Source organism: Strigops habroptila, chromosome Z, assembly GCF_004027225.2.
Source record: "Strigops habroptila isolate Jane chromosome Z, bStrHab1.2.pri, whole genome shotgun sequence".
NCBI classification, from domain to species: Eukaryota; Metazoa; Chordata; class Aves; order Psittaciformes; family Psittacidae; genus Strigops; species Strigops habroptila.
The window spans coordinates 21,604,940-21,632,128 of record NC_044302.2 but is presented as its reverse complement, the minus strand read 5'-3'; the positions used below and the strand labels follow the sequence as shown (position 1 = coordinate 21,632,128).

The 27,189-nt window shown below is 46.7% G+C and overlaps 1 protein-coding gene across 1 annotated transcript; it reads right to left on the bottom strand.

The window, feature by feature from the left end:
- Positions 1 to 3,115: 3,115 nt before the first annotated feature.
- Positions 3,116 to 24,892, bottom strand: ZDHHC1 (zinc finger DHHC-type containing 1). Its single transcript, XM_030470785.1, is given in 12 exon segments — positions 3,116 to 4,556; positions 4,558 to 4,957; positions 5,319 to 5,427; positions 6,394 to 6,478; positions 7,092 to 7,177; positions 12,297 to 12,394; positions 16,349 to 16,507; positions 17,341 to 17,465; positions 18,301 to 18,402; positions 19,030 to 19,205; positions 21,678 to 21,893; positions 24,743 to 24,892. Coding segments are annotated over 11 exon segments (1,686 nt in total). The 5' UTR covers positions 24,743 to 24,892; the 3' UTR covers positions 3,116 to 4,426.
- Positions 24,893 to 27,189: the final 2,297 nt, after the last annotated feature.

The following is a 27,189-nucleotide window of genomic DNA, read 5'->3' as shown; positions in this document are numbered from 1 at the left end:
ACGAAGAAGCTCAAGTCAGGCCTGAAGATGAAAGCAAGCCAGGTGACATCCCACGCAAGGCTGAGGCTTACAGCAGGCACCGCAAGGCCTGGCATGGCTGTTGGTGACTGTGATTTATGATTGCATAGGACTCTGGAAAGCTGTCACCATCCTGCAAATGCATTGCTTGGTCCTAATAAAAAGCCACAGCATCTCGTGGTGGAGACGGCCAGCCGAGGGCACTGCTTCCTGCTGATGGGAGAGTTCGTGCCCTGGCAAAAACCTTGTATTTAGTGCTGCAGAAGCTGCTCAGAGGTGCCAGACCTCAATGTTTCTGCGGTGATGGGGAGCTGAAAGCATCAGGACTTCTGCTGTCACCTTAATCCAGCTCTCTTTTGGGCTGTAGCAAGGGCTTAGCTCATGATCATTTCAATCCTGTGGTGTGGTAGCCAGGACCACTCTGCCTGCACACTGGCTCTTGCAGCAGTATCCCAACGCGACACGTTCCTTTTGCTTGCTGCCACAGGTCTACTATGGACCTTCCTCACCCAGGGCAGCAGAAATGCCCTTGGCACCTGAACCTGCAGGATATCTATATTGGGGTCCCAAAAGGACAGGAATGAGGAGGGGAAGGGGGGAGCCCAGGCTGTGCCTGCTCCTGCTGTGACCAGTTCTCTGCCATGGAGAACTTCCATGCCTTTGCGGCATGTACCACACACAGCACCCAAAGCCAGGGTGCTGAGGGCATGTGTATATCACAAAGCAGCATCTGCAAAGGGCCTTCCCAGCATGAAGCAGCTCAGCAACTGCCCTTGCAAAGGTTCATCCTTGCTGGGAACTGAACTGGGGCACAGAGCAGCTCTCCCAGGAGCTAAACCTATCTCATTCTCACCATTTTCACTCTTGGGTGCCCAATATGCACCTTCAGCAGTCCTCCTTTAATGTGGTTGTGGCAAAAAAAAACCCACAAAACCCAGCCAAAATCAAACACATGATCTGCCTGGGGCCCATGAGGTTCAGGAGACCAGGGTCCCACTGGCCTGTCCTGCTGGGGCCTGGTTGTTCACTCAGCACCCAGCAACCCCAACACATGGCCAAGGCACTGCACGTTTTGCAGCCTGTAGGGGAGAAAATACTCCATGCCTCAGCTGAAGGCAGCAGAAGGATGTTTCCCCTATCCACAGAAACTCCCAAATTAGGATCCCCAGGGCATCCTGTTGGCTTTCAGTGAAAATCATGGTCTCCCTCTCCTTGTGGAGAAGCCTGAGGGCAGAACCAGCACAGCCCAGCAGCACATGGAGCTCTGCACTGGTTGTACCAGGGCACAGACCCTTCTCAGGTGGGTGTCTGGGTCACACTGCCAGCAGGTACCACTGGCCACAACAGCAAGGAAGCTGTGAGGAGTACGACCACAGGCCAAACCTTCCTGCAAATTAAAACATGATGACTTCAACAGCTACATGAGACTTCACTTCCACTGATCAATCACTCATGTAATTCAATGAAGAGTCAAGGCTCCTCATTCCAGCTCTTACAGGAGTCAAAAATTGGACAACGGAGAAGGAAACTAAAACAGCCCTTTAAAGAAGCCCAGGGTCAGTGATCGTACCTCCACTGCCTTGCCAGAATTCCTGAAGGACTGTCCCAGGGAATGCTCAGCCTGCCCCTGAACCACACTTACCCCATAAAACCTTCAGCAAAGGGAGGACTCACCTACTCCAGCTTCAGCTCTGCAAGGATCAGGGGTTTCCAGGAGCAGCTGCAGCACTACCTTCCACTTGAAGGCAAGCACTACTTGAAATACCCACTCCATGAGCACCACACAGCATGGTGTGGGCCAGGTGACAGTGCTCAGATGCTTCCTGAGAGAGCTGGGCCAGATGCCGGCACTCAGGGGCACTCCTGGAATGGAATGAAGCTTTCAACATACAGCAGGCGCCTTCCTGCCTCTCTCTGCTGAAGTGGGCTCTCCAGAAGGAAAACTGTCTGGGCGTAAAGCTCCAGGGGGAGTGGACTTTGCATGGACCTCAGAGCAGCACAGAAGCCAGTGTGAGCATTGGGATGATGGGCAACAGCAAGGCTGGGAGTCCAGCCTGCCTGTCCCATGCTGGCTGTGCCCCAAGGGCATCTGTCCCCAGATATTCCGTCCTGCTCTGAACCATTTCTGATGAAAGCTCAGCAGCCTGAGTTAGGCGAGAGGAGGAACAGCTTAGCTCCACTCACATGGCACTCCACTCTGTCTTGCCCTTAACCCGCACCTGCCAGAGTCTGGAAAAAGGGTTGGTTGTGGTTTCCATGCATCAAAACATTTAATGGCTTTAACCTGACAGAGCGGAGATTGAGATGAGATCTTAGGCAGAAGTTCTTCCCTGTGAGGGTGGTGAGGCCCTGGCACAGGTTGCCCAGAGAAGCTGTGGATGCCCCATCCCTGGCAGTGTTCAAGGCCAGGTTGGACATAGGGGCTTGGAGCAACCTGCTCCAGTGGAAGGTGTCCCTGCCCGTGGCAGGGGGCTGGAACTGGATGAGCTTTAACGTCCCTTCCAGCCCAAACCAGGTCAGGATTCTATGATTTGGTAGGGTGATAAAGGCTCCCTCTCCTCTGCTGGTGCACCTATCTCTTCACACACACCCCAGGAGCGTACAGTACAGGGGCCCTGTCCAGAAACAGTGCATCCAGCCATGCCAGGGAGGCAGGGGCTGTGCCAGTGCCATAGCTGTCAAGTGGCAAATCGCTGGAGCACATCCATGCCATCATGATGTGTGCATAGCTGCTATCCCAGGCTCTGAGATCAGCTGGCTGCTAGGCAGATCTGGACCTGCTGGCAGCTCCGGCCTCAGTGCTCAGCCAGAAATTTGGAATGGGGCATGCAGCCTGGAGAAGCTAGGAGGGCAGGGAATGCCAAGGCGCTGTAGCGTGGCAGCCCTGACAGCTCCTGCTCCTCACTGCCAGCACTGGGTGCTGTGGCTCAGGGCACTGGCTACATGCCCCCGTGTCGGCACTGGGATTTTTCTGCACTCCAGCCTTGGCTGTGGACTAATGTGGATCTGTTAAAGAAAATTCCTTGACCTGGGTTTCCCACAGCAGAATCTCAGACATCAGTTTCTTAGAAAAATAATTTGATAATTGAGTCGTAGATAATTGAGAAAAATAATTTGATAATTGAGGAATAGGAACAGCTCGAGCTGGGTGCCTCTGGAGAGGGACCCAGAACAAAGCAATGCCTGGGTTTCATACCCTTACAGTCTATGCACTGATCACCACACGCTATTCACATGCCCTGCACGCATCTCTTGATCCAGTGGTGAATTTTGGTCTGGGGTCTCCTTGTCCACCATTGAGGGGCTTTTTTCCATTGTCTTGAGGTGGGCTGTAAATTCCGCCTTATTTCTCTAGTTGCTGCCCCTTGGTATCGATGCAACTCCTTTTTATCTTCCAATTTGCATTGGTCTCTTACACAGCTAAGCACTGGTTGTGGCAGCCTAAAGCTCCAGAAAGTTCCTCAATCTATGATAAGCTACTAGGCAAAACCACCCAGTCAAAAGAATTCAGTTAAAGGAATTCAGCTAACTAAACTTACCTGAAAACAGATCTGGCAGCCCAGGAAATTGAAAGGTTTCAGGACCTGCTGTATGCCAGAGCTTCTGATGAGAAAGCTGCCCTGTGGGGCAGCCCAGGCTGCTGGGAAGGTGGAGTAGGTCAAACTTGACCTGACAGAGTCCATGCTGGTGGGGGACTTGGCTTGAGGGTGCACAGTGGAAAGTGGCATATGGAGAGGACAGTCCTGAGGTTGCTCCCTGACCAGCTGCTGACGCCCCTGCACATGATCTAAAGATTGACAGCATGTAGGCAGATGGGAAACTTAGTTTTCAGGGTGCAGGGAACAGCAGAGCTGCAGCATCGTTCCTCCATACACACTCTCCCAGGAAGTTACTGCAGTATGAGTGTGCAGAGGGCCAGGAGATACAGCTCTTTCCTCTGGGAAGCAATCAAGCTCTCTCTAGCAACCTGTCTGCCTCAAGTTTGCCACATTATTCCCTCTTCCCTTTGGTCCAGGATGAGAAATGTCTCACTGCGGCCTGATGGCAAGCACAGAGTGCAGGGATGAGTCCCTTAGCCCTCTATGGAGTAGTAAAGCTGCAGTCCTTAACCAGTGGCAGCCCTGGCCACACCCCTATCAGGGTGGGACTGTTCCCCCTTGATGAGGGGATTGGAACTGCGCTCAAGGCAGTCCTGGCTTAGGAAGAGGCAGCAGCCAGGAGCAATGACGCAGCAGGCTTTTTACTGCTTCTCAGCTAGTTCTGCTGGCAGATGGAGAGCATCAGGTAAAGCGACGCTGCTACCTCCAAGGAAAAAGACACTGGAGTTGAGATATTTATCAGCAATATACAAATAGAAAGGGAACCTCTTGCATTATCCCCAAAGGCTATGGCTTTAGAAAGCTGGTCACTAGGCCACTGTGGTGTTTGTCCTTATGTCCTTAAAGCATGGATCATGTCTGCCCACATGTGCTGCTGGCTGGTGCATTTTCTGCGGTGTGGCCGTGGTGCTCTCACTGAGCTGGGGCTGAGACATGAAGTTCTCCACTGCTCTTACTTACAAACACAGCAGGAACCTTAGCAAAAAGTTCCAGGTCTTGTTCAATTTGTCTGTCTTGCTGGCAGCTTTTCCTTTTTACCTTACGCCCAGAAGACAGCTTCTTCCTGTTGCCTCTGGGATTGTCTGTGGACAAGGGATGGTGTTGAGAGTCGCTTGAATTATTTCTAGGAGGCCTATGAAGGGCTGTGCTTCCAAGGTGAGCCTGAACCACAGGAATCTCATCCATGGACTTGGCGGACTCCAAGTGATAGTCGTCTGGGCGTCCTGCTGCCTGGATGAGGCTGGAGCTGCTGGGGGGCACAGCACCTCGCAGAGGAAAAGACGGCACTAAGAGGTGAAGGCCATGGGGAGATGTGGTGGCAGCAGCCATGGTTGGGAACTCTACAAATGTTAAGATAGAGAGAAGAAAGCTTAAGGAGAGAGAGAGAGAAAGATCCCTCAGCCCCACAAAGACATCAACAAGGCCAAGAACTCTGACACAACGGATCCACTAACATCAAAGACAATCATACATACATTTATGCAAAATTAGATATGAAAATGTACAAAATTTACACTCACACAGCAGTGTACCCAAGTCTGATCATTTTAGAGTATCTCCAAGCACTCAGAAGCACTTATTTTCCCTTCTTAGGCATGTTAACTTCCTGCCAGTGCTGGGTTTTCATGACACACTTCGTATCTCTGTGCCAGCAACAAGAAATCCAGTCCAGAAGCACAGAAGATGACTGGTGCATCTCACCTGACCGGGGATCTGGGAAAGAGGGCCAAGGACTAGCGTGTGTTTTAGATATGCTGACCACGGCTGAAGAAGAAGCTTCACGTGTCCACTTTCTTATTTCTTTCTGTCGCTGTGAAAGCAAGTGGCCCAAGAGAATGAAAGTCACTTCATCAGCCCAAAGTAATGAGACAGGTTTTATGATTGCTACCTCTTTTTAATTCCTCCTATTTTTAATAATGAGCATTAGGTATGACCAAAAACCAAGAGTATTTTATAGTTTAAGACTGAGTTACTATAAAGCAATGATGGAAAAGAGGTATTTAATGAACATACAGTATCTGCATACAGTGATTCTCTGCGTGCAGGTACTTTTAAGCTGTTGTCTCATACAGCTGGAGGACATACAAGACACTGGTGGACAACTGCATCTGTAGAGCTAAAGTAGAAGAGGGGACCAACAGTCATATAGGACAGGACATCCTGAGAGAGATAGATCTTGTCCAGAATACAACTATAGCTGAAAACAGAATTTTTCGTATCAATCATCTAGATGATAAGATTTTTATTAATAAGCTTGGAGGAAAGGGGGAGAGCACCACCACCTGCCATCTGAGCAAAGGGAGAGAGCATCTGGATGTAGATACATGAATATCAAGGGCACAGAAAACTTGACCTTGGACATCTGATTCATATACTCAAGTTTCGTATCTACACACACCCCATCTTTCCCTGGGCAGGTGCTTTAACATCCATATTTGAACATATAAACCGATAAACCGATGGATTTTGCTCTACAGAAATGTGCACAGCTTGTTACATCAAGGTCACTGCACTGGAGCAGCAAGACATTGTATTACAGCTGTTTTACAGCTGAGCTGTGAGTTTATGAGGGAACTGCAGAATATATCTGATCACACGTGTGAGCTGAGACTGGAGAGCACCACTTGGATGCAGTGATGCAGAGCACAGGTACATGCTGAGGACAGGAAGAGCATGTGTACAAAGGAGGTAGCCCCAATCTGCACCAGGTGCACCTACGCACCCTAGTGAAGTGTCAGCAGCAGAGGTTATGGCACGTAGCAAGTCTCCTGCTTACCTGAGAAGGGACTGCAAAGTGGAGGTCAGGGGAGGAACTCTGCTCAGGGTCAGCTTCATCTCCATAGGCATAGAGCTTTGAAAAGCTAAAACACACAGCAGATATACAAGAGGATTCCTTGAGACATGACTGAAGTCTGATGCCTGCTTTGCTTGCACTTACACATCAGCCTAACTGAAGCATCCCCTGCCTTGCACAGCATTCCCAGCAAAACTGCAGGGTAACTTTCCTTGCACAACTGTGCAAAATAAGAAGGGTTTCCTCTCCCTTCTCAAGGGACATGGGTTAATAGGCAAGGATTAATTAAGAGGCAAGGACGCTGTTTTCCCATGAGTGCTTGCCTATGTTATAGGCTTTGCTGTTGTGATTCATCTCTTGACAACTTGAAATCGCATAACTATAATGAGCTCAATATAGAAATTATAGGACAAACCAGGCAGCTTTAAAGAAACTTCAATATAAAACAGCTTAAAAAAGTATTCTAGGAAGGATATTTTCCCAGGGGAGGGGAAGCAAGTACTCCTGCAGGTATTTATTTACCCTCCTGAACCTCAAAGATTTCACCATGCCTTCATCAAAACACTGGCGTTCTCTAGCCTCGTAAGTACTTTTGTCTTAGGATCCATCAGTGACTTTGATAACAAATTCCCGTTCACCATGCATACTGCTGGGACACTCTTATCTATGACTTTACTCACCCTATTCCTGAAGTTACTGTTAAGAATTCCCCTACTTTAACACCAGGGTCTGTATAACCAGGGTTTCCTGAAAAAATGCCTGCTTCCTGAAAGACAAAAAAATGAAGTAACATTTTCAGAACAATATGGACACTGAGTTGAGAAGAGGGATTTTCACTACAGAGGTGTCTTCTTCCTCCTTCCTCAGCCACGACAGATATATTCTGTTCTTACAGCTAGCAGAGCAGGAATCTGCTGCTTAAGAAGATGGAGAACCAGCACTGAGACAATTAGAGGTCCTTGGTTCATTCATTTAGTCCAGCCAGTAGTTCATGTAACTCAAAACTAAATCACACTTATGGAGACCAGCTTAATCATTTCCTGGGACCAGATTCAAAAAATCACTTAAAGCCTCCATTAGTTATACAGTTCAGTCATAGAAGCTAATCAGTGAATGCAAAAAACTTCTTTTCAATTCAAAATGGAGGTGAGGAAAATGAAAGCATGCAACATACAGGAAAAAACCAAAGTATTTTCTAGGTTTTGTGTGAACCCTGTATGGCTAATAACTGCTGGATTTTAAAAAGTGTGATATATTTCTCATTTGCCTGAATTCAAAGTAACACCATCCTGAACTTTAAAATTGTGTATTTTCATAAACATATAAGAAGACTCAATGGAGGAGAGGGACTTCACAAGGGCACATACTGACAGGACAAGGGGGAATGGCTTTAAACTGACAGAGGAGGGATTAAGATGGGATCTTAGGCAGAAGTTCTTCCCTGTGAGGGTGCTGAGGCCCTGGCACAGGGTGCCCAGAGAAGCTGTGGCTGCCCCATCCCTGGCAGTGTTCAAGGCCAGGTTGGATGGGGCTTGGAGCAACCTGGTCTAGTGGAAGGTGTCCCTGCCTGTGGCAGGTGGTTGGAACTGGGTGAGCTTTAAAGTCCCTTCCCTCCCAAGCCAGCCTGGGATGCCATGAATAAGCCTCATAAATCCAGTGTCTGCATTACAGAAAAGGGCTCCCAGTTCTGCCTCAGAAGGACACAGTTAAAATGGTCAGAGTACTAAGTGGTGCAAAGTATGAAGCCCTGGTGTCAAAAAGGATGAACCACGCTCAGAAGAACCTTGACACTACTTTTCAGCTGCTCTTAAACTTGAATAATTAGCAAGACATTGCTAATCTTCCTTAATCCTCTTAAACATTGTAATGTGCAGTGACTATAAAGACACATACATTTTAAGGCAAATTTTAGGTGCTAAAGACAGAGAGATTTTAAATGTGATAGGCATTAGCATCCCAAAAAATTTAAGCAAGCTCAGGAGGACCTATTTGTCTGAACAGCCTGATCAGCAAACTTGAGAAAATGAAGTCAAAGTTGGATGTCCCACAGATGGGTTCCTGAGAGACCCAGTGCCTCTGCACTTCAACAGATCCATAAACAATTGACAGAAGATGGAGTCTGGTGATGACACTCCCTTCTGTAAGGCAATAAAAGCGATAGCCAATCACAAAGAGCTGCAGAAGAGCTTTAAGGTCCCTTCCAACCCAAACCAGTCTGGGATTTTATGATTCTGTGTCCTGATGTCTGCAGCATACAAACAGGCCTGAGGACTGGCATTTCAAAGGAGATTAATAAATTATACATCTTGAGAATAACATGAACAACTTCTTTCCAAGCAGGGAACGAAAGAGCTTTTTAAATCCATTTTATTCATTTCAGCCTCCCATAAATTATGTATAACCAAAGCAGCCACACAAAAGAAAGTAAACCATTAGAGCTGACAAGGAGAAACAAATGGAAGAAAACTTGCTCAGTAGAAAATACAATGTTCTCTCAGTGTGACAAAACCTACAGCTGCAGCACAGAGTTCCAGCCTCCCTCTGCTCCCGCAGTCCTTACGAGGACAGTCAGCATCCTTCAGCTGCAACAGCAAGATGAAGCCACCCTTTGCAGTTGGGTTGTTAGGATTCAGCTCTCAGCCTTGCTGAAAACAGACTGCTCAGTTGACAGACCCCCAAGTTCACTGACACTTTGCAAAGCCTGGTCATGCTCAGGCTTCCTCTAGAGGCTGAATTCCAGCTATGTCCACCCCAAATTTCATGCTTACAGCTTCAGGATGAATTCAGTTCCCTTGCCTGCTGCAGCTGCTCTTACCAAGCACTTCAGGTAAGTGTTATCTGGCTGGAGGGAAGGCAGAATCGATCAGGAAAAAATGGTTCTTGACCCAGAGAAATTTGGTCTGTTGCAAGTGTTGTGGCTGAGAGTAAAGACCAGGTTGATATTAACCACACATTGGAAGAGAGAAACAATATTGACAATGTGAGGGAAGCTGAGTAAAATCCATGTATATTATTTAAAAATCAAATTTCACCAACCTGAAGCAGGGCTCAAAGCAAGTACAAAGCTTTAGGAATGTGAAAAGAAATCACATCAAAGCTGGCCCCACTGTGAAAGCCAGCTGCCTGGCATGAATGCAACTACACATTAAAGCATTGTTTTGGTTTAGTTTCTATTTCTCTGGACTGCTATGCAACTGCCTACAGAAAAACATGTTACTTGCACTTGCTGCTTTGGGTACAGTAGTAGAGGCAAAGACTAGGGCTTTTACTTTGTGCGCATTCTGAGAAGGATTCTAAAAGCAAGTAAGAATCCTTTAACCTGAACAAGAATACTTTAACCTGAACACAGCTGAAGACTTAACCACAAACAGAGAAACAGGGAAAACTGAAGCCAAAAGTGACACCCAAGCTTGAATAAGGCTGAAACCTAAGGATTAAAGGGGACATGCATATTTCTTCTTACTCCCTGAAATGAATGAACAGCCAAGACAAAAGTGGGTAGAGGATGATTTCTATTTTATGCTTGCAACATCTCGGATGAATTACAAAGCATGTCTGTGTTCAAGCTAAAAAAGGCTGTAGTCAATACAGCTTACAAAAGGCAAGTCACTTGGTGAATTCCTACTCCAATCTATTTGTTTGTGTTTATCTCGGGTTGCTATGTAAGAAACAGGGAAAATCTCGTGGGTTAACATTTTTCTTCACAATGTCACTGGGTATCATCCAGTCTTTCTTGTTCCCCTAGGGACTAACTGCAGTCCTGAAACACAACAACTTTTCACCCTGCTTCTTCCAGGCTTGCTGCTTCAAGTTAATCATATTCACACATATCTAGATAAGCATCAGCACAGACAGGAGAACATCACTGAATGGCAACATCCCAGAGGTGCACACAGAGTCCACTCCTTTTCAAATACATTTTCTGTATCAATCAAAATTCAGTAACTTGGAAATCATTAGAGCTAATGCTTTACTATTGTTTTAATTTTCAGAGTAAGCAAAACTCTGTGAGACAAAGTGCCAAATATTTTTGTTGTTATGGAAACCTCTGTTTAAACTGAAAGTTCAACTTCTCCAAGACAGTAAAAAAGATATATAAAAATCTGAGGTCTCCAGATTTTGGATCTAATTCCCGCCATATTACATGAAAGGGAATTAGATCACTTTCCAGTTTGCTTTGATAGGGAAAACCTATGAATGAGTCCAGAGAGATCACAGTATCTCTACAAAGAATAGTTGGGTGAAGCTCAGATTTAATTAATTTCTTATTAAATATAAAACTGCTTGTATAGTAGGTAGCTTACTTGCATAAAACTAAAAGTTTTGGAGAATTGCAGAATAATTTAGACTAGGAAGAATTTCTGGAAGTTTCTAGTCTAGCTCTCTGTTAAAGCCAGTGTCCTGGGTTCAGCTATAGCAGTCATTTTTCTCCTGCTTAGTAGCTGGTGCAGTGCTGTGTTTTTTAACTTTCAGCCTGGGAACAACGCTGATAACACCGATGTTTTTAGTTGTTGCTAAGTAATGTTTATTCCAACCAAGGACTTTCTCAGTCTCATGCTTTGCCAGGGAGGAGGGGAAGCCGGGAGGAAGCAGAGACAGGACACCTGACCCAAACTAGCCAAAGGGGTATTCCATACCACAGCACGTCATGCCCAGTATATAAACCGGGGGGAGTTACCCGGAAGGCCCAGATCACTGCTCGGGTCGGGCTGGGTATCGGTCGGCGGGTGGTGAGCAATTGTATCCTCTCCCCTTGTTATTTCACTAATCGTTATTATCATTGGTGGTAGCAGTAGTGGTTTTGTGTTATACCTTAGTTGCGGGACTGCTCTTATCTCAACCCGTGGGAGTTACATTCTTCCCATTCTCCTCCCCATCCCTCCGGGAGCGGGGGGAGGAAGAAGGGGGGGGGAGTGAGCGAGCGGCTGTGTGGTTCTGAGTTACCGGCTGAGCTCAAACCACGACAGCCAGTACAGAATTTGTCCAGTCACATTTTGAGTAACTCCAGAAAAAAGCTGCCTTGCGGCAAAATAAATTACACTGAACCTCTCAGTTCCTAGTGGTATATACGCCTCTGCACAATGCAAGAACATAAAAGAGCTTGTAGAATTCTTAACAGAGCTACAGATCAACAGCAGACTACTCACAAGGACCCTTATCACTGTGTAGACTCAAATCAAAGAAGAGCAGGAATCTGGCTCATTTCTGACCACGACTGGTGTCCTTTTCCTTTTCAAGGTGGTTAAGCCATTGGTATCATTATCTGCTTGATGATTAGTCCCTGTTTCTCCAGGCTTGCAGCCTATCTCACTTTCAGTGATGACGTGTGATTCTGCCCACAAAGGCCAGTTAAGATGTGCACTGCCACCCAAACAGATGGTGCTGTCCTTTCCAGGGCCAGGACCCTTCCCACTATTCAGTCATCCTCATTTGTGCTGACACAGGCATTTCTGTGACTGCTTGGTGAACCGAATGGGAGGGAGCAGGGCCAGCTAAACACAAGCTCAACTATCTTTTATGTGAAGTTTATTCTTACCCAGATGAGTTCCCCCACCCTGTTCACTGCATGACTGTACTGAACAGCTGTACTGGCAGAAGAGAACAGATAGTGCAGGGCTCAAAACAAGTGGTGGAGGAAGAGAGTGGGTGGGATTGATTCCTTTGAAAGCAGTACTTGCTTATGCCTAAAGCGTTCACCGAGTTACAGGCCTTACACTTTCTCACATCCTACTCAACTCCACCAAAGGACCTCTAAAGTCTCATCTCTAGCAACTGCCTCTGAAGTTTGGAGCTCACAAAAGTGAAGCAAACTTTACACTGCAGACAAGCAAGGCTGGTTTTGAGAAATGGACTGAAAGTACAGCAAGTATCTGACTGGATCTCACCTGGTAGGAACCAGACTCCTGTTGATTGTCTAGCTCTTCCGCATCTTGCCGGAAACGGTGCTGCAGGATGTACTCATACGTGGTCAGTTTGTTCCGCACTGGGAGGAAAGAAAGAGCTGTCAGCACAGGAAAGGCAACTCCCTGATGACACTTATACCAACAGTCTAAAAAAATATACAATCAAATAGTAACTATAAACATGAAATGACTGATACTCTAAGCCAGAAGTGCCTTTGCACTATACATGTTTTACTGTCATCATCACAACACTTTCTCACAGTCCTACTATTCTTCTGAAGTCTTATATACATGGCACAGCCTCCTATACTGTAGCAATTTGTTCTGCTCATTTCAGAGGAAATCCTTTATCCATACCCAGTAAGATCTGTATTGTACAGAAAGATCAGTGAGCAGTCAGAAGGTAGTAATGCTAAATGGAGAAAAGAAATTCAGCAGGTTAGCGTGTCCTGTAGAAGAGATTGAGACACTTGATGTCCAAAACAGTGAGCATCAAATGCACAGCTTGCTGCATGCCAAACAGATGTACCAAGAGTTTATATGTTCCTGAGTTTATAAGCTCTTAAGATCCACCCCCCAAACTGCTTCCATGAATGACCAAAAGCATATGACATTTCTGAGCAGCTTGGTTTCCTCACAAGACCCAAAATGTTACAAGGATCCAAACCTCAGACATTCCTCCCACAACGACCCTGTTATGGTAAGTATTTTTAGAGCACAAAACCCAGAAATGGATGCTGAAGATTTTTAGTGCACAGCCTGGAAGTCTTCTTCCTTTCTACAGAAGCATAGCAGTTACAGAAGATGCCTAGGATGTGGAACAGCCAAGCTAAAATCCTTCCTCTGCATGAAGACACTTGTATCAGTAATATCTGACCTCTCAAAACCATGCCCTAAACACAGGACTACTTCATACGGAAATGGGAAAACACTGCCAGGGATGGGGCAGCCACAGCTTCTCTGGGCAACCTGTGCCAGGGCCTCAGCACCCTTACAGGGAAGAACTTCTTCCCAAGATCTCATCTCAGTCTCTCCTCTGTCAGGTTAAAGCCATTCCCCCCTGTCTTGTCCTACAGGCCCTTGTCCAAAGCCCCTCTCCAGGTTTCTTGTAGACCCTTTAGGCACTGGAGCTACTCTAAGGTCTCCCCTTAAGGAGCCTTCTCTTCTCCAGGCTGAACAAGCCCAGCTCTCTCAGCCTGTCTCCAGGCAGAGCTGCTCCAGCCCTCGCAGCATCTCCGTGGCCTCCTTTGGACTTGTTCCAAGAGCTCCACATCCCTCTTGTGTTGTTGCCCCAGAGCTGGACGCAGGACTGCAGCAGGGGTGTCTCCCCAGAGAAGGAACCTCCTCCCTCGACCTGCTGCTCACATTCTGGGGATGCAGCCCAGCACATGGGGGGTTCTGGGCTGCAAGGGGCAAGGTAAGTTTAAAAATATTGCTTCATAAGCAAAGGGCTATAACCCATTCTTAATTCAGGGTTCACTGGTTTCTGAATATTTAACAGTGTAACCTTTACAATATTTTAATCAAGCTAACTAGTTAAAAAATACTGTATTTGTCTGGCCAGATAACACTGCAGCACATCCTGTGCAATAATCATAGAATCATAGAACAGTTTGGGTTGGAAGGGACCTTTGAAGCTCATCTAGTCCAACCCCCTGCAGGGAGCAGACACGTCTTCCACTAGATCAGGTTGCCCAAAACCACATCCAGCCTGGTCTTCACTGTCTCCAGGGATGGGGCATCCACCACCACTCTGGGCAACCTGGGCCAGTGTTTTACCACCCTCATTGTTCAAAATTTCTTCCTCATGTCCAGCCTGAATTTCCCCTCTTTTAGCTTAAAACATGGCCTGTGAACAGCCCCATATCCTTTTCTTTCCTATATTTCCTATTATTTTTTTCTTTGTGTTCTGCTTACTATTGGCCTCTCAGTATTGAAGACAAAAATATATCCTCCCTCCAAATTTCTGAAGCGCCCTGCTTCATTGAATGCCTCTAGAAGTGAGTCACAATTAAGACGGGTAATTTTGAATACATGGAGCTACTATTTTGAGAATAACTTCCTTCCTTTTGAGTGACAGCAGTGAGTAATTAAAATCAGGACAGAAACTTGGAAAACCTCACGGTGCTTGTAACAGAACCAGATTCTAAAATGTTCACAGTCATACCTAACTTAAGCCAGGTTTTTATGTGAAGATAAAAGGCAATACCACTCACAGGGGTGCCACTTTCTTTCTGTATTTTTTTTTTTTTTTAAATAAAGGTTTATGAAGAAATACTCATGAACATTAATTACATTTTAATTGGTAAACTGTATTTGAAGTCCCCAAAGAGGTTAGACAGTTCATTCCAACACTGTCTATCTTAAAGCATTCAGATGAGACCACTGACAACTGTAGGAGTGAACCAGACATACTCTGTCTATCTCCCTGAATCCCTATTTTAAGTGTAATGCATACTCATATGTTACACACAATATAGGCTTCAGTAGGGTAACATCTCTCCTTTTAAGCAAGGACTTACACACTACTTCCGCACAGCTGGAACCCATTTCAATAGGGTAGCAGGTTTTAGTGTAATATAATGTCGACAAAAATTATCAACAATTAAATTCTGTTTCCATGTAGGTTATAAAGATTTAAAATTGGGCCAGAAATAAAAGTTAATTTGGTTCAAAATTTATTCTGGGGGGAAAAAAAAAAAAAAAAAAGGCAAGACAAGAGCACAAAAAAATCCCCCAAACTCTGAGTAGAACCAGTGCAACACAAGCACGTTTCTGTTTGACATTGGAATGTCTTTATCCCAAGGACGCAGCACCCTCTTGTGGAAGTTGTACACAAACACAGGATAAATACTGCTCGGTACGAAACCGAATAACCCTTTCTTTTCCACCCAAAAGAAACCTTCCTGGAGTGGCCCCAGCTTTGTTATGGTTTTAGTCTTTCTACAGTGCTAGATCAACGTTTGAAATCTCCAGGCATCACCATCAACCCAGCAAAGTCAACTTCCAATTCCACCAAGAAAGCAAAATCGCAGTGTGACCAAATTTAAGTTAAGCTCAAAGAGGCTCTAAAAGGAAAATTCTGGCCAATGAACTCACTGAGGGTATTGTTAATGCCAGCTGAGGAACGTTCACCCATCAAACACTATGCTTCTGGAGCTGCGCTGGTTTGTGCTGACCTAGTTTTTGTTGGCATCATCATTGCTGTTAACTGACAACCCAAAAATCTAGCCAAAGATGCTCTGTAACCGCTGTCCTCATTTCTCTTCCACCACATCCCTTCTTCCCTAGTTTTGGCACCACTGACTACTGCAAGTGTAAGATCGTTTCTCATTTTGACTTACATCAGGCAACCAAATAGCTTTGGCTTCATTTTAGGCAATGGCTGAAAAAAGGGGTTTGATGCCCATGTGTAGATAAACAAACATAAATATCCCTTCTTGACAGAGCAACAAGTAGGAGATCTAATGAGGAGCCTTTCTGAAAAGCTCTTCCTCTGAATTCCACAACTCTTTTGTGTCAATATGGTACAACTTCCATAAAGGGTCCTTGATCTGGATGTCAGACTCTCTATTAGGAATTTAGATCAACTGTCCACATTTCTCTGGGGTAATGGAGAAACCAGCTCTCTTACACAATGGAAGTGCTGGGGAGCACAGTGAAGAGACTCACAAAAGCCCATATGCGGAGCCAATCTGAATCTGCCATCGCCAGCACTGAGCTGGAATTAACCAATTCATCCCACCTGGCCTCTCTACTACTCTCCCCCATGCTTTCCGTTCCAGGTAAAAGATGCTCAGACACATGAATTCACAGGCCCAACACAAGCCCCATATTACAGAAGCACTGATAAGCCAACCTGGTACTGGGGGAAAATCAGAAGGATCATGTTAAACCTGAATTTTCTACCTTTTCAATGGCAATCTTGCACAACATATATATTTGTGACATGGGTGAACACACAGTGAATGCAGAATGAGAAGCAGCTAAGCAAAAATGAAATGGGGATGCAGATGACAGGAAATTATACCTACTGAGATAGATGTGAAAGATCAGAAGGTGACCTAGCAAGACAACAGTCATTAGGCTCAGAAGAATAAAAATCCCAGTTGTGATCAAAATGGCAGGTGCCCGAGTCTCAACTGGAGCTGCAGGAAGAAACACAAACCAGCGATCCGTTTGGTTCTTCAGAGCTGTAAAAAAAAAAAAGAGTTTGAGGTAGATAGATTGTCCAGGTATTATATCCCCTAACTAAACCTTACAGCTAGAAATATTAACTCAAAAGTAGCTGCAGACCCATTAGGCACTGGAGGCCTCAGAGATCTTGTATCTGCAAGGCCTTTAGGAAGAACAGTTAACTCTGTAAGGAAAGATCTTCACAGAGATACTCTGCGCTCATGAGACCCCACTTGGAGCACTGTGTACAGTTCTGGCGTCCTTAGCATAAGGACATGGAGCTGTTGGAGCAAGTCCAGAGGAGGCCACAAGGATGATCAGGGGCTGGAGCACCTCCCACATGAAGACGGGCTGAGAACACTGGGGCTGTTCAGCCTGGAGTTAATGGCTGTTCTGAATGGAGACCTCAGAGCAGCCTTCCAGTATCTGCAGGGGGCCTACAAGGATGCGAGAGAGGGACTCTTCATTGAGACTGCAGTGATAGGACAAGGGATAATGGGTTGAAACTGAAACAGGGAAGATTTAAGTTAGATATAAGGAAGAAATTCTTTACTGTGAGAGTGCTGAGGCGCTGGAACAGGCTGCCCAAGGAAGTTGTGGCTGCCCCATCCCTGGCAGTGTTCAAGGCCAGGTTGGACAGGACTTGCAGCAACCTGCTCTAGTGGAAGGTGTCCCTGTCTGTGGCAGGGGGTTGGAACTGGATGTCCATTCCAACCTAAACAATTCCATGATTCTAAATACAAAATTGAAGGAGTAAGGAATGGAGTTCCTCCTCAGGGGAAGAGCCCACAGAATCCAATGCCATATTGAGATGTGCTGGCTGATTCACAGCTTGAAGCACTGCTAGTACCATCAAAGTGCTGGTCGGAGCGAAGCACCATGGGGTCAATGAAGAACTCCACAAAGACGTAGCAAGCGATGAGCAGCAGAAGCCCAAGGCCCAGGATGGCAGAGAGCACGCTATTCAAAAAGAGCCTGCCAAGAAAGTGAGAACTCTGAGAGGCCTCAATAACATCACACATACAATTGCAAAATCCCAGCCTCTAATAAAGAGAGGGATATAGACAGCTATCTCAAATTGCTGGGACACTTTCTTGCACTTATGATAGATCCTGGTTAATAGTCTTACTTCTGGTTTGTTACCCTGAGGAACTAAACTGTGACCCTTTAGAGCAACCATGGTTACAAACCAGCCATGTGTATTTAGGATGAAGATGAAGACCTTCCCGCACAAAATCTGAAGGCAGCGTAACGTGGCACCCAGCTGTAACAACTCTTTGCTTTCCATGTGGTTTTACGGCAGGAAAGTAAACTGAGAAACAATAACCAGTGATAGCCTCCTCATTCTTCATCTTAAACGTGGCACAGATTAGAGGTGCCTATATGCTGCTGTAACTCCTGCCAATTGGCAAGCCTTGAAGGGAAAGCACGGAAACTGGTTGCAGGTTGTTTCAGAGATGGGAACATGGTTCTGTTCCCACTCCAGCTCTCAGAAGCATGAAGGAAACCCAATCAACATCCCATAAGCTTTTCCTGTTACCAAATAGGATTATATCCTCTGTTTTTACTCGTAGATGTTCAGTTATAACAATTCTAAGTGTAGGAGTTTTATCCGTGGTGACTTAAACGTCATAATCACATTTGCATTTTCCATCTAGTTTTCTCATGACTGATTTTATTCACTTCTGAAAGAAAAGTGGTTCTGTGTGGCTCACTCCAGACAGGACTGACATGCAAGAGAATCTTGGGAAGAGGAGGGGTGACATTATTGATGCAGCATTGTGCTCCAGTCCCAATGCCAGGCTCTTACCAGTAATTCCTCTCTCCCACACAGTTGTTGAGCCATTTGCAGTGGTGATCAAAGCCACACACACACTTGTTGCAAGTTCCACAGTGCTTTGACTTGGCACCCCTGCCAAAGAAGGGGTGGCATTAGCGTGGCAGCACCAGCTCACGACCATGACTTGCCAGTGACATAAATACAAGGGGTTACAGCAGTAATGATCCTGGTAATAGTGAGAAAACCTACGACATCAGGAGTACTGAACACCCAAACATAACAGCCGTCATTGGACCACAATCCCAAACACTGCAAGTTTTGCCTTTCAGTGCACGGGATGATTTCTAATTTGGAGATCACTGATTTCTTATTTGAAACCCTTTTGTTGTTCAAGCTTCCTACAAAGCTTGCTCTTAATGTCTGCCCTCTGAGCATTTCCTCCTCATATAAGATACAAGCACACTCACATACAAGTCACATGTCATTAGGTCAAGCACCAACACCCAGATAACACGGACCAGTACAGCCCTCACAACACAACACATTAGCAATTAGATACAACACAGAACCAGGCACACATTTGACACCAGGCAGCCTCCCAACAAACCAAACCGTGCCACAGGATTAAGCTTAACATGCACTATACAGCTGCAGAGGCCCAATTTCAATCTTACAGTCTAATATTAAAGACTAACAGTGAGGCATAATGGTGAGAAAGACAGAGTAGTAGAAGGAAAAAGGAAAAGAGAAGGTACTTACACATTTACATCACAGACATGGCAATGATGGTTTTCAATGACATGTGCATGCTGATTACGACTGAAGGTGGCCAGAGGCCCCAGATAATTTTTCGCTCGTACATTTGCATCCGCAGGATCAATGGAGACCGCAGTAAGATGAACAACTAAATGGTAGATAAAACACACTCCTGGACACTGAAGGTAACACAGTTAAGGATTGTATGAGTGAGTTAATGCATCTATTTTTATCCTCAATACACAAAGCCCACACAGATGAGAAATATATGGGTTGAAATCAGAAATCACTATATAGCTGGTTGCAGTACGTTAATCTGAGCTTTCCTTACAGACATGTTTGCGCTGTAATAAATATCCACTGGAAAAAGATAACTAAATCTGCAGAAACAACCCTCCTTATTACATACTACTCTGCCTCACAGAAATATGCTTCCTTTTTAAAGTTTTACAGTAAAACTCCTTTTTAAAGTAAAGGAGTTTTTTAAAAGTGCCTTTACTTACCAGAATCTGACCCCACATGCAGACTGTTGACACAGATCCACGTTTCTTTAGCCCATACAGACTCTTTGGAAAGGAACAGCCAGTTAAGGCCATGCACAGGATCCTTCACGAGACCAAACTTCCAAGAAAGAAAGAAAAAAGTCTCATCAAGGAGCTAGTATGGATCCTTTTTCCTTTTCCTTAGTCAAAATCCCAAGGAAGGGGATCACCCCCTTAAGTAGGCTCCTACACAATTTACAGATAGACGGGATCCAGGATTTGTCACTGTTCCTTGAAATACAACCTGCTTGGACTCCTATTTCCAAATGTAGTCAGTCAGAGCAGCACTTTGGATCAGACACCTAAAATAACTGCTGATACTTGGAAAGAATATACAAATATGTAAGAATATACACACACAGAGCAGCCACCCTGCATGCCTGGAGTACCACCACCACACTCAAGAGTTTGCTTCTCAATATACTCCACCTAAATGAGTGTGTGTACAAAAATTAACTTTCTGGTTTATTTGTTCTACACCCAGAAGTGCACACAGAATCCCAGACTGATTTGGATTCGAAAGGAGCTTAAGATCATCTATTTCCAACCCCCTACCATGGGCGGGGACACCTCACACTGGAGGTGAGCTGAGCTTTACTAAGGCCTATGGAAATAGAGCAGTGGATTAAGGTAAAAAAGGTCCTTGAGTGGTCTACCAACGTGGAGCTTTGATCACTGGTGCAGCAGAATGGGAAGGGATTTGCCTTAGACACAGAAGAGACATTAGTGCTTTATCAACTGGTAGTAAAACTTTGGGATACGTTAATCTGTTGAATTGGAGTGACTTTAGATTGAGTTATGAAGGTATTTGGTAGACAAATTCACAAGGTTTGAACTGTGATAATACCAAGGATTTGGGTAAGATAAGTAGATATAAGACCATTGTGAGTTAATGATATTAATGCCTAAATCACACAGGTGTAACTAAAACAATGGCAAGCAAAAGCATCCCAAACATATCAAAGACTCCATGGACGTACATAAATCAGAGGTATAAATGATGTAAGTGCATATTCCATCTCTTCAGAACTTTCCCCAACATTCTCTCTGTAATATATCTTGGTTATCTGGTTCTGCTAAGAAAGCACTAAGTGACACTGAACCATTTAGTTTTATTTTCACCGGGAAGATGACAAAAGCAAACACTTGCTCACAATTTAAGCACTAAATTAACATCTCAGGTGACATTCTTCCAGTCTACCACTCCCCAGGCAATCTAATCCATGAGCAGCCAAGGCCTGGCCTTGAGGACATTCCCCCTCTGCACACAGGCAACAGTACAGGGTGGTACTGGGAGCACTGGGATTGCTCCCAGCACACCCCCTCTCCAGTCCCTCTCCAGTCCCAACTGTGGGATCAGCAAGCACACACAGCTCTAGGGAGGTGGGCTGCAGACAGGTGGTGGAAAACACATTGGGCTGAGCTGAGGTAGGCTTTGCTGGGCAGCACGTGAGACAAGATGCCTTCAACAGTATCATCTTCTGATGCTGCTCACCTTTAGAGGGCAGTTAGACATGTATGCCACTGCTGCTCAAGACAGACAGATCTCTCCTCTGAGGTTCACACTACACCACCTCGTCTGTCACTCACAACGTTTTTTACAGAAGACAGGAGGGCCTCTCCCCGGGGGGCCTGGGGAGAAGACCAACTGCCAGCCATCACAAGCAACCATGCCATATAATCATAAACATACAAAGCTGCCTTTCCAGACTCTTGCCGTCAGCACAGGGAGGTGTGGCTGCCCACGGCAGCAAGGATGTTTCAGGAGGGGCTTTCTTAGTAGGAATTCCCTCAAACCCTGCATCACATTTGTAGAAGAATAATATAAATCAAAGGCGATGCATAGGTAGAAGCAGACAGCAGAAGAGCCTTGGAGGCAAAGATAGGAACCTTAACAGAGTGATGAAGAAAAGCAGGACATCAGTGACCTACCTAAAGCTGAGGAGCAGAGAGGATCTCAAAATAACTGGTTTTTATAAATAGACGATCAAGATTATGGTTATAATTCAGAAAAAGACTCTGGCTCAGCTGCTTTCTCCTATGCTTTCTATGCTACCTAACAGCTGACAGTTTATTACAGTCCATGTCCTCCTCTCGACCAAAGGATACGATATAAGCAGCAGGCAACCAGTAGCGGGGCAGGAGAGGAACCAGGATTCCAAAGCCAACCAGTGCAAAGAAGAGGCACAGCAACCAGCCAGTAACCTGGAAGAGGTGCAGAGGCCAGCTCCAGCCATTCCTCCGAGCACGTTGGACTTGCCCCTCAGGAACAGCTTCACCCAAATTCTCTGGAGCTGTCTTATTAGGTTTATTGCAGATATTCATCTACAGAAATCAAAAATGGAAGACAAAAAAATATGTGATTCAAAAACACTGCGACTGAGCCCTGATCCTGGCGATATGCTTTGAGGTGGAGAGAAAGTTGGAGAGACTCAAATGACAACACATCTGAGGAGAGACTTCTCTCTGCACAGGGGATTTGTGATCTACAAAAACCTACAGGTTTTGCCTGTCTTTGAATGGATCTAGATCTAAACTGAGTAAAAAGAGCAAAGAGGGTATTTTGGTGGCAGTTTGGACATGGAGCATGATACACTGTGGTCTGGGGACATGTTCATGGCAGAATGCTGTTGGGGTGACGGCAGAACAAATGTTTTCAACTGTCTCACAGAGGCCACATTTTCCTTCCAGCTGGTGCAGAGAAGCGCAGTGAGAGTGGGCGGCCCCATGGGAGCACGTGGTCTGGAACCACCATGTAGCACTACACAGCACCCAAGAAAAAAGAGGCTCCTTTGTTAGCAACAAAGGAAGTGGCAAGACTAGAAAGTGGATAATCTAATGACTAAAAGGGGAGAAGAAGCAGGAGTTACTCCACAACACAAGTATAAAGCAGGCTGTTGCTAGAGGAACGGAACAGAAAGGTATGTGTGCAGGACATCCATGCAGGAAGCGGCTTGATTATTCAGCTGCCTACAAAGTCTGGACTTCTGGCAGGAGAAAGCAAGATTTAACTACAAAGATGAGTTAAAAAAATGTATCCTGGAAAACTGGTGTTTATGACTACTGTTTGCACAACAGCTACAAGCTCAGAAGCTGTTTCTCCTTTTTTTTTTCTTTCCAGTTTGTGTTGGATTATTAGTTGTTGCTTTTTGCTTGCCACAGAGCTGGGATGAGCTTTTATCAACAGAGAGTTAGGCTGCTCGGCTTCACGGGTGCAGCACATGCTATGGAGTACAATACTGGCAGCAGGTCAGGGGTAGCATTGCAAAACCAGCACCAAGAAGCTCTGCTGGGCCTGAGCTGACATGAAGTACCTCTGCTCCACGCTCACTGTTCCTCAGTAGCTACAGAGGATGCTAAATTAACATCTAACAGGGATAAGCAACTTCAGTTAGTCCGATTAATTTGCGCACAAGCTTGCTGAAAGAAAAGGAAGCTCCTTTTCTTTCCGAAGGGCTGGAAGACAGCAAGCATGCCAATGTGCTGAAAGAGCAGAATTACTCTGATCCTAGTACACAAATGGTCCTGCATCAGTGCCAACCAAAGGGCTGGAAATGTCTTTGGGGGTCAACTGGTAGAGAAGTAGGGGGCAAGAATACAAAAGTATCGTGGTTTAAACCCTGCCAGTAACTCAGAACCAGCAGCCGCTCGCTCACTCCCCGGGTGGGATGGGGAGGAGAATTGAAAGAATGTAAACTCCATGGGTTGAGATAAGAACAGGCCAATAACTAAAGTATAATACAAAACTACTACTACTAATAACGATAATGATGAGGGAAATAACAATGGAAGAGAATATAAAAGTGAAAAGGAAAAAAAACCCAAACCAATAAACCCAAGTGATGCCCAATACAATTGCTCACCACCCGCTGACTGATGCCCAGTCTGTCCCAGAGCAGCGATTGGTCCCTTCTGGCCAACTCCCCCCAGTTTCTATACTGGGCATGACGTGCTGTGGTATGGAATACCCCTTTGGCCAGTTTGGGTCAGGTGTCCTGCCTCTGCTTCCTCTTGGCCTCCCGTGTCCCTCCTCACTGGCAGAGCATGAGACTGAAAAGTCCTTGGTCAGGGTAAGTGCTGCTGAGCAACAACTAAACCATCGATGTGTTACCAGCATTGTTCTCAGACTAAAGCCCAAACACAGTGCTGCACCAGCTATTGGGAAGGAGAAAGATAACTGTTACAGCTGAAACCAGAACAAAAAGAATGTAATTTATGCACATTAGCACAGTCCTATCAACAAGCAGGCTGGAAAACAAAGTAATTCCTAACTTCAGCTATTGAAGAAATCAGCAATATCTGCCTGCATTTATAGTTTAAATTGTTACACAGCAACTGGCTCATCGATGATGAGAAATAGTTACTAATCAGGTGATTTTTTCTCACCAGGTTGATCAAAACTTGCTTGCACATCACTTTGAGCTACCCGTTACAAAACCCACTCAGGTTATTTGAAGAAATTCTCCTTTCCCAGAAAGAAGATTTCTCCATTCCAACCCCATGCTGAGCCTGGAATCCCTGTTTTGCTGTGAGATTTTGCTGGTTTATAACACCAGGTGGTTTTAACATTTAATGCCAATAACTTAGGTACAATTTGACAGGATTTTGTTTACACTAAAGCGAGCACAAGGCACCTCCTGCTTGAACCATCCCTGAGGCTGCAGCCATCCCACAGCCATGTCTCTGCCAACAGACTCTCCAGAAGGAAACAAGCTGTGTATAACACTTCTGTCCCCTTTCAGAAGCAAAGTTCCTCTTGCCTTTCCAAGTCAGTGACTTCTCTTGTAGCTGGTGCATTGATTATCCACCAAAACTGATGGAAAACAAAGCTACGTGTGAGGAGACCTGGGGATGCAGCATCTCCCGCTCCCGGTGGGCTGCCCCATGCAGTGACACTCTGTTCTACCCAGCTATGGAACAGACTAAACACAGGAACAGCGTACAGAGTCACCCTCAGGAGAGCTAACACAGTTGGTAACTGTACAGGTTAACTAGTTCGCTATAAATCACCCGGGAGTTACCGGCTCCACGCCATCCGATGTTCAGCCGCCGGCAGCAGGAGGGAGCATGGAAACCGGGACCGACCGAGGGCCGGGCCAGGCCGTGCCCCGGGCAGCCGCTCCGGGAAGGTCCCGGTAAACCCCCCGCTGCTCCGCCACCCCCCCTTTCCTCACCTTCTCCCCGCGGAGGCGGTTGAGAGCGGCCCCGTACCCGCCTCATGCCCAAGGCGGGCAGCGGAGCCCCCGGCTGAAGCCGGCGCGACAGCCACCGGACCCTCGGCGCGGCTTAAACCGCTGGGCCCGTCGCTGTGGAAACGGACGGGCTACGGGAGGGCGAAGGGGACAAACATGTTGTGGCGCGATCGGGCCGCTCCAAGGAGTGGAGTCGGAGGAAGCGAGGCTTGGCCCCATAGAAACCTGGGTGCGGATGCCTCGCTCGGCCCGCAGGCTCCGATACTGGGGGCCTGCGGAGCCAGCGAGGGACCCACACCCAGGGTGTGGCTAGACCTGGCCACCACACCTGCGGTAGACCTGGCCAGCATACACAGGGTAGACCAGGCCACCACACCAACGGTAGGCCTGGCCAGTGCACACTCCAACCTATGGAGAGATGCATTCGCTGCTTGGGGAGCAGCAGGGGTTTTACAAGCGAAAGGGCTTTCCCACTGGGTAAATTTGAATTAGAAAAAACCTGCAACATCCCTCCATCCCAGCCTTTCATCCCTAAGGGAGGTGGCGAATCTTCCAGGAACAAGGAAGGCCTGAGGGACTCCTTGGGAGGAACAGAGGGTCCCTGTGTTTCCTCCCAAAGCCAGCTGTGAAGTGTTGCTGGTGATGCTGTCTGAGTTTTTATGAAAACACGCAAGATTTTGCAGGTGGAACTGTTGGAGCGAGTTCAGAGGAGACCACGGAGATGCTGCGAGGGCTGGAGCAGCTCTGCCTGGAGACAGGCTGAGAGAGCTGGGCTTGTTCAGCCTGGAGAAGAGAAGGCTCCGGGAGACCTCAGAGCAGCCTTCCAGTATCTGAAGGGAGCCTGCAATGATGGTGGAGAGGGACTTTTCATCAGCGACTGTAGTGATAGGACAAGGGGTGATGGGTTCAGACTTTAACAGGAGAGATTTAGGTTGGATATAAGGAATAAATTCTTTACTGTGAGAGACATTGGACCCTGGCACAGGTTGCCCAGAGAAGTTGTGGCTGCCCCATCCCTGGCAGTGTTCAAGGCCAGGTTCGATGGGGCTTGGCGCAACCTGGTCTAGTGGAAGGTGTCCCTGCCCATGGCAGGGGGTTGGAGCTGAATGAGCTTTAAGATCACTTCCAACCGAAACCACGCTGGGATTCTGTGATTTTGCAGGTGGCCGGGGCTGGGAAGGCTCTGGGAACAAGCAGTGGAAGGACTGGCAGCTGGTTGTGAGCTGGAGTCAGCCATCCCGCTCCCCGGAACCTGTTAGGGAAATTCTCTTCCCTAAGTATTATATCAACCAGTCTTCATAGTTTATACATATATTCAGATTATATACTTCGATGTAGCAAGGTAGTGGAATTTTACTGGAGGCTCTGGTATTGTTCATGCTAAGTAAAACAAACGAAAGGGCAGCCCGGCCCTGGAAATAACGACTTTGCTTCATGGAAGCTGTCCATGAAGGATAAAGGATACCCCAGGTCAACCAATAAAACACCAGCACCCCAACCCCTCTGACACAGCTTTGAAACCTTCCCAGCATCAGCTGGCATCGCAGTAACACCAGCAGAACTCCAGGGACATCTGGATCAATAAACAAGCAGCAAGATTGCTGGAAAAATATCACTTCTTTGCAAAGTTGTACTGTGATTAGTACCAGTAATGTGAGTGCTTGTGATTAGCCAAGTTGTCTTGTACCTGAAGGTTTGACGGGTACAGGAAACCTGTGCAAAACCACCTTTGGGGTGCCCAGTTTGGCTGGCACACCTTCTGCAGGAATAAATATTTGTCCTTGGAGTTCTCTACCCTGCATCCCAGGCTTAGTCCTCGGTTGGCACAGGCCAGCCCTGCCAGCCTCTCCTGCAGCAAAGCAGCGGTGCTGATCCCGGGCGCTGGCGAGCGGAGCTGGTGGCATTGCTGGTCGTGGGTGCATAAGGACGTCTTTATGAGCCTCCTGCAGTTTGTGCACAGCGGCTGCTTTGTGCGAGGGGCCGGCTGGACATTCACCTCAGAAGGCCTCTGTGTGCGGAGGGAAGGGTGTCCTGCAGGCAGCGTGTCCTTCTCTTGCTGTCCCCAAAGGCCCTCGTCACCTTTTCAACCTCCAGCTGCTGGAGGTTCTCCCTGTGCAGGGGTCTGGCCGTGCTCATATGGCAAGGGGTGCCCATGGAGTCTGGGATGCTGCACCTCTTGTGTCCTTGCTGCCCACCCGCCCTGAGTCAGGAGCGGGGGAGCAGCTAGAGTGCTCAGTGAGCTGCAGAGCTGCCCAAACAGTCAGCTCCTGTTGGAGCTGTTGCAGAGGGAAGCCTCTTAGCCACAAGGAAGCATGGCCAGAAGGAAGCATGGCCCGAAGGAAGTGTGGCCCACGGTCACCGTCCCCTTGTTGCCTGGAGCCAGAGAGTCCCACTGCGCTTTCCCGGTACCTGCCAAAGGGGCTGGGGAT